This window comes from Nomascus leucogenys, chromosome 7b (assembly GCF_006542625.1).
Source record: "Nomascus leucogenys isolate Asia chromosome 7b, Asia_NLE_v1, whole genome shotgun sequence".
Lineage (NCBI taxonomy): Eukaryota > Metazoa > Chordata > Mammalia > Primates > Hylobatidae > Nomascus > Nomascus leucogenys.
In genome coordinates this window covers 45,231,515-45,238,210 of record NC_044387.1, presented here as the reverse complement: position 1 = coordinate 45,238,210, position 6,696 = coordinate 45,231,515, and the positions used below count along the sequence as shown (strand labels likewise).

General features: G+C 58.6%; 1 protein-coding gene across 1 annotated transcript; it reads right to left on the bottom strand.

Annotated features, from left to right (window-relative positions):
* Positions 1–564: 564 nt before the first annotated feature.
* On the bottom strand, positions 565–6,586 carry DGCR6 (DiGeorge syndrome critical region gene 6). The gene is made up of 5 exons (XM_030815797.1): positions 6,331–6,586; positions 6,090–6,250; positions 2,310–2,410; positions 1,555–1,695; positions 565–1,111 (listed from the first exon to the last, which is right to left on the bottom strand). Exons 1-5 carry the CDS (start codon positions 6,438–6,440, stop codon positions 962–964), a joined length of 663 nt encoding a protein of 220 aa, XP_030671657.1. The 5' UTR covers positions 6,441–6,586; the 3' UTR covers positions 565–961.
* Positions 6,587–6,696: the final 110 nt, after the last annotated feature.

Sequence of the window (6,696 nt, the reverse complement as noted above, 5' to 3'; positions counted from 1 at the left end):
CCCTGCGCAGACCTGGGCACCCAGGGTGCTGGACACCCCCAACCGACTCCACAAGGACCCAGCAGGGCCCATGGGCCCACCCCAGCACGGAGGGGACTCATGCAGATGCAGAGGCCAAGCTCCCCAGGCGGGCCTGGCACGCCTCCCCCTGGGGCTCCTCCTCAGGCCATTCTTGCCACCCTGAGTCCTCTACCCCAGTAACCTGCATCAGGCTCCTCCTAGTGGTTCCCACGGGACACTGACCAGGCTGCGGCAGGCGCATACTTGCACCCCGGGCCTTCTCCCACACTCTCCAGCCCCCAGCCCCACCAAGCAGGCTGGATGTGGTCCTCATGCCCTGGGGCTTGGATGGGGGCCCCGTGCAGATGGCAGTGACAGCATCCTGGGACCAGGGCTGGGGCAGGAAAGGCTGGAGGGTCCCAGTCTCCATGCAGGGGGAAGGGTGGTAGGCTGGGCACACAGCCCAGGAAGGGGCCCCCAGGCAGAGGCCTCTGCTGCAACAGAGGTGGGGGCCCTACCAGGTCCCTGGTTATGGCAGAACCTGCAGCTATCACACAAGCCACATGTGGGCCACACTGAGGCATCTTTATTTCTCTGGGTCACACAGAGCTTGGGCCTGGGAGCCTCTTCTGCATGGGGGCTGCAGCTGCCAAGGGAGCGGCTGAGACCAAAACAAGCTCTCGGGTGGGTCCCAGTGCAGGTTGGGATGTGCCCCGTGGAGTAAGGTGTGAGAACCCCCAGCCTCACTCTCTGCCTGGCCCTGAAGCAGACAGCGGGAGGCTGGGCCGGCCTCCCCTTTATGAGACTATCCTAGCGTTTGGCAGCAAGTCCCAGACGAAGGATGACAGGCAGCCGGGGTCCACCCGGCCTCTCCTCAGCAGGGGGACCCCTGTGGGCAGCTGGGAAGGCAGTGGCCAAAGGTCAAGAAGATGAACTCTGCCCAGACTTCTGCTGCCTGTGGCTATGGTGGGACAGGGCTGCCTTTCTGGTCACACTGGGCAGCAGGCGGCTGCCAGGGACCTCCCAGTCCCAGGGCTGCCTTCCCTGCCCGGCAGCCCCTCTGCTGCAGCTTCCGGATGAGTTCCAGCAGGTTCATCTGCAGCATCAGCTCCTGGGATATAGACGGGCCCCATAAAGGCCAGAGTGACCCCCGGGCCCTTTTCACCCTGGCCCAAGGGTGCCAGGCAGTGAGCCCATGGGGCGACCATCCTGTGAAGCCTGGTCATGGCCTGCCAGGACAGGGCGGAATCTGAGCCTCTGCCCTGAGCAGGGCCACTTGGAATGGCATGCAGGAGGGGAGCAGAAGAGGGCTCTGTGGGGCACAGCAGGCCTGGGGAGGGTGGGCAGTGCCCATGGTTGGCTGGCTCACCCTCCTGTAGGGAATGGGCCTGGCCTCCGTGCTGGGAATGGCACAGAAATCCTTTCCAGAGCCTCAATCCTTCCACTTCACCCCCTATACCCTGAGCCTGGCTCCCCAGGGACCAGCAGTAAAACCCCAGATGGAATGGGGCCCAGGGGCACTCGGGCTAGGGCAGAGCAGGCCCAGGTGCTGACCTGTGGGTTGGTGGTCACATAGAAGCCAGCCACCCCCGCCTTCTCCAGTGTGCTCTGCTGGTCAGCCACCTTCCGGTCCAGCTCCAGGACAATCTTCCGGTCCATCGCCCGCTGCTCCTCATGGATCCGGTGCTCCACCGCCTGCCATGGGGCCAGGGGCGGTGGGGGAGGTGAGGGCAGCTCAAACACATGCTCCTGCTGCCATCCCCAACAGCACCAGCTCTGACACCACCGATGCATCCTCACCACACCCAGGCCTCTCCTCGGCCATGTGAACCCCTGAAGGGGGCCCCAAGGGGCTTCCACGAATGCCCTGACTTGGGGCTGCCTTGGGACCACACACACATCTCCACAGGCACACCCTGCCCCATGGCTTGTTGGTTACATGCCAGTCTCTGCTTGTCCCTATGCTCCCTGGGAGAAGGATGGGTCCCTCCTGGCTGGCCCCATCACCCTACCATTACCTTTGTACCCCCTGAGGCCACCTGCTCTGCGGAGACCCCAACCCACGAGGAGCACTAATGGACTCCGGGGGAGCACCAATGGGCCTTCACCCTCCACCCAGCCCCAGCACACCTGGCACCTTCAGGGAGAAGCCACCTGGTGGGACTCACTAGGCCTCCAGTGTCCCACTCAGGCCCAGGATAGCCACCCACACCTGAGCCCCCCACACCCCTTCAGCTCAGCCCAGTCAGCAGAGCCAGGTGGTGCCCACAGGAGAGCTGGGCCGGCCACCCTGCCTGCGCCCCCAGTACCTCTAGTTCTCGCTGCTGAGCCGCCTGAAGCACAGGCAGGTTGTGGGGCCGGCAGGCCTGCTGGGCTTCCTGGTGCTTCTGCCGCAGCGCCTGCCTGAGCACTGGGAGGGATGAGAGCCCGTCAGCAGACGGTGGGACTCGGCAGCAGCCCTCACCCATGGACACCTGCCTTACCAGCCCGGCAGAGCAGCCAGGCCAAAGGGGTGTCTGCACTGGGGAGGACGCCAGCCTCCTCCATCCTCCCACCCCACTGTCACCCAGGGCCGGGCCCTCATCCGGTGGCAAGTCTCCAGAGGACTCCAGAAGGTGCAGGGCACTGGAAGAGGGTGGGGTGGGGAAGACTGGCCAGGTGGGGCCAAAGCTGCAGCCCCAGACCCAGGACACCTGGAGGAGGCGGGTGGGAGGGAGGCTGCGGTCTGAGGGCTTCAGGGCCCCCACGGCCACAGGCCATGGAACATCTATTCAAGTGTCAGAGACCACCTCAGGCAAAGGCATGGGAAAGAAGCAGGAGGAGCGGGGTCACCGACCCTGAGCGTGGGGCCTCTGCCTACCAGGGGTGTGGTTGGCCCCTCCACCCTCGGTGCCGCCCTTCAGGGTGGGCAGCCCCCTCCCCCATTTGCAGCTCCCAGCCCCACTGCACAGCGCCAGAGGGAGAAGGGTGGGCAGACCTGGGACGCCCAAGTTTGGGATGAACCTGGGGTGCCACAAGCCTGTGAGGCTCTGGGCCAGGGAGTCTGTGTGGCTTTGAGGGGCTCACCCTTGGCCACCAAGCAAAGCTCCACGGTCCCTGCTAAACTGTGCACAAACACAGATGTGCAAACTGTCTAGTCTGAAGGGAGTGTACAGAGGAAGCGATCATGGGATATAAACCATCATGGCAAAATGGAACATGCAGCACCCTGCAGCTGGCGCCAGTGCATTAAAGTGCCAAATGGCTACAGTTCCCCAGGAAGGAGGGGTCCCTGGCCACAACAAAACGTGAAACCCAACACTCTGTTACTGAGAAGAGCCCTGATGTTGCAGCTCTTCTCTGGTGGCAAGTCTCCAGGGAACTCCAGGGCCCCTGAGGCTCCCCTGCAGGTAGCCTGGCTCTGGCTGTGCCTACAGCCTTCCCCGATCTCCTGTTTCTTGGCATTCTGTACACACCTCGACGATGGTATTTACCAAAAGCTCCCCTCAAGACAGCTCCATAACACAGGGAAGCAGAGAAATGTCATCTCCTTTACTCTACTGATCAAACATTGCTACAAGTGTCAGGTCCACTACCAGATTCCACTAGGGAGGCAGCCAAAAGGCAAGAAGAAAGCCACGCCGGCTGCCTGGGCAGAAGGGGCCTGGCCTTAGACATGACCAGGGAACACAAAGGAGGCAGGAGCAGCCAGTCACCCCTGCCAAATAAGCAGGAGAAGCAGAAAGTCAATGCAGGCATGCCTGCTGCTGGTGGAACCAGAGCCTGGCCCAAACCTTCTGAAGCACAAACAGCATTGGGCCCAGGCAGTTACTGAAACTCCTCATCCTGCTAGAAGGAACTATGGCTCTGTGGAAAAATGGCCGATTCCAGGACTGAGACAGGGAGAAAACAAAAAAAGATGAGCCTGAACACATACCTGAACCAGAAAGCAAGGAAGTGCTCTCAGAATGATGGGGCGGCATCTAAAGGAGCCTGGAGCGCCCCCACTGGCCACACATGGCACAGTGTGAGCATTAAGGAATAATGAGCCATGCACTTGGGATTAGTAAACTGCATGCATCTTACAGCTCAATAAAAATTTTTAAAAAGACAATCGCCCAGACATTTAGGGGAAGAAGTAATGCCAATTCTACACAAACTCTTCTGGAAAACTGAAGAGAACACTTCGAAACTCATCCTATAAGGCTGGCAAAAACGCTGATACCCAAACCAGATATTACATGAAAACTATAGACCACATTTTGTCATGAACATAGACAAAAAAATTCTTGACAAGATTTTAGCAAATCAAATCCAGCGTACATAAAAAGGATACTACAGCACGACCAAGTAGGATGGAATTCAAGTAATTGTAATTCACTGTAATAGAAAATGATTCACCACGAGATCATCTCAAGAGCTGCCAAAAAGGGATCTGTCAAAATCCAACATCCATTCTTGATAGACACACACCAATCCTGGAGCAGATGGACACTGCCTGCCTTCTGGGGAAGGGGGCCTTGCACCGCTAGGAGGAATTTTTGCCACATTAAACCTGCCTCTAATCAGGCTCCTACCAGCAGTCCAGTGTACAGGAAACCCAGAGAGTGGAGAAGCACATTAAATGCATGAGGAAGCATTTCCTCTGATAGATCCAGAGCAGGGCATTCTAATTATAGAATTAGACTCTATAAAAAGTCAATGCCACAATAAATGTTGGGGACTGTTTCAAAAGCAGAGACCAAAGTAACCAATTGTAGCACATGAACTTGGACTGGATCCTTACTTATAAAGCAACAATTTGCCACAAGTTAGGTACCATGATGTGGCCGTGCACTGAAAGTCAGGAGACACCTGGAACAGTTAATTTCTCAGGGGGCTACCTTCTGCAGCTGTGTAGGAGACTGCTCTTGTTCTAGAGAACTTGCTCCCAATCCAAGGCCAAGGCTGATCCCACCCCCCAGGTTGTCTGGAGGCATTCTTGGTTTTCAGGACTAGGGAGGGTACCCCTGCCATCCTGCAATGCGCAAGACAGCATCTCACCATAAAGACCTACCCAGCCACAAATGTCAACATGGCTGGGTTGAAAATCCTGGTCTCCAGGAATGCTGAAGACTCTTGGTGAATGCTATGCTGTCGCATGTATGTATTTTGGGGTATCAAGAACTACAGCAAAATGTTAACTACTGAACTTTCGGTGGAGAGCACAAGAGTATGCACTACACTATCTTTTCAGTTTTTCCAAATGTTTGAACTTTTAAAATAAGAAGTTTGGGAAAAATAAAACAGCAAAGGTGGAAATCTGATGGTGCAGGGGGACCTGCCCTATGTAATTTGCAGGAAAGGGCTCCCAAGCCCAGGAAGCATGCAGCTCAAGTGGGAAGCTCTTCCGGTTTGGGAGGGCGCCACGGGAGACAGACAGTGCTTAGGAATTTGTTTTTGTTTTTCTTTTTTTTTTTTTTCGGGGGACGGAGTCTCACTCTGTCACCCAGGCTGGAGTGCAATGGCGCGATCTCGGCTCACTGCAAGCTTCGCCTCCCAGGTTCATGCCATTCTCCTGCCTCAGCCTCCCAAGTAGCTGGGACTACAGGCACCCGCCACCACGCCCGGCTAATTTTTTTTCTATTTTTAGTAGAGATGGGGTTTCACCGTGTTAGCCAGGACGTGTGCTTAGGAATTTGATGTGCAACTGGAATGAGAGGCCCTGCGAGGCCTGAGAGGCAACTGACCCTGAAGGGCGCCGCACAGCTGTCAACAGAACTCCAATTACCGGAGGGCAACGCAGTCAGATCTACCACCAGAGTCAGCCTGACGGCCAACCAAGCACGGAGGCCTAGGGCCATCAGGCCTGGAAGGGGGTGGGGCACAGGGAAGCCCGAACAGCGAGTTTCGGCTAAGAAGGGGGTGGGCTGCGCAACTGAAAACAAAACTCGTTGGACACATTGGTCACCAAAAAGGCGCTGTCTCAGTCTCTGCGCCCTTGATTTTGTTAATCTTAGGGACCTCTTCCGAACACTCCCAAGATAGGAGCCGAGCTGCACAGATACCAAGAGCTGCCGGGAGGCGCCGACCCCGAGGCGGCGGCACCTCCTCCCGCTGCCCCCGCGCACCTCGGTGCTCGTTCTGTAGGCGCAGGCGCTGGTTGTACAGGCTCTTTTCGGTGAGATGCTGGATCTCCAGTAGCCCCTGCACGATTTCGAACACGGTGCCGTCTAGAAGCGCCAGGGCCAGGTCGCTGAGCGTGGTGTAGGACAGGCGCTGCTGGAATGAGCTGCGGGGTAGGGGGGCGCGGTGAGCCCCGACGGGACACGACGCGGCCTCGGCAGGGCGCCGCCCGCCCCGCCCGCGTACCTGGGCAACTCCTTCACCAGGCTCTGTAGCGCCGACAGCAGCTGGTAGTGTCGCTCCTGCTGCCGGGCACCGTCCGCCACCTCCTCCAAGGCGCCCGCGTAGCGTTCCATGGCGTGGATGCCCGCTAGCCGCCGGCTGCAGCGACGAGCGCCACCAGCTCACGTCATCCCGAGCGCGGCGCGTCCTGCCCCTTTTACGACAGTCCCGGGCGCAGCGCGCCCCGCCCCTCTTACGACAGTCCCGAGCGCGGCGCGCCTAGCGCCTTCCCCGGCCCACCACGCGCCCCGCACCTTGAGTCATTCAGAAGGAGGCGCGCCCAGCCCTTCCGCGGTGACTGCAAGGAGGGTTTCGCTCAGCCCAGGCTCG

Coding starts and splice junctions, on each gene's coding strand:
- DGCR6 (XM_030815797.1), bottom strand. CDS start 6,440: ATGGAACGCTACGCGGGCGCCTTGGAGGAGGTGGCGGACGGTGCCCGG. Junction 6,251..6,330: donor CTGGTGAAGGAGTTGCCCAG/GTACGCGGGCGG, acceptor CCTACCCCGCAG/CTCATTCCAGCAGCGCCTGT. Junction 2,411..6,089: donor CCTACAGAACGAGCACCGAG/GTGCGCGGGGGC, acceptor CATCCCTCCCAG/TGCTCAGGCAGGCGCTGCGG.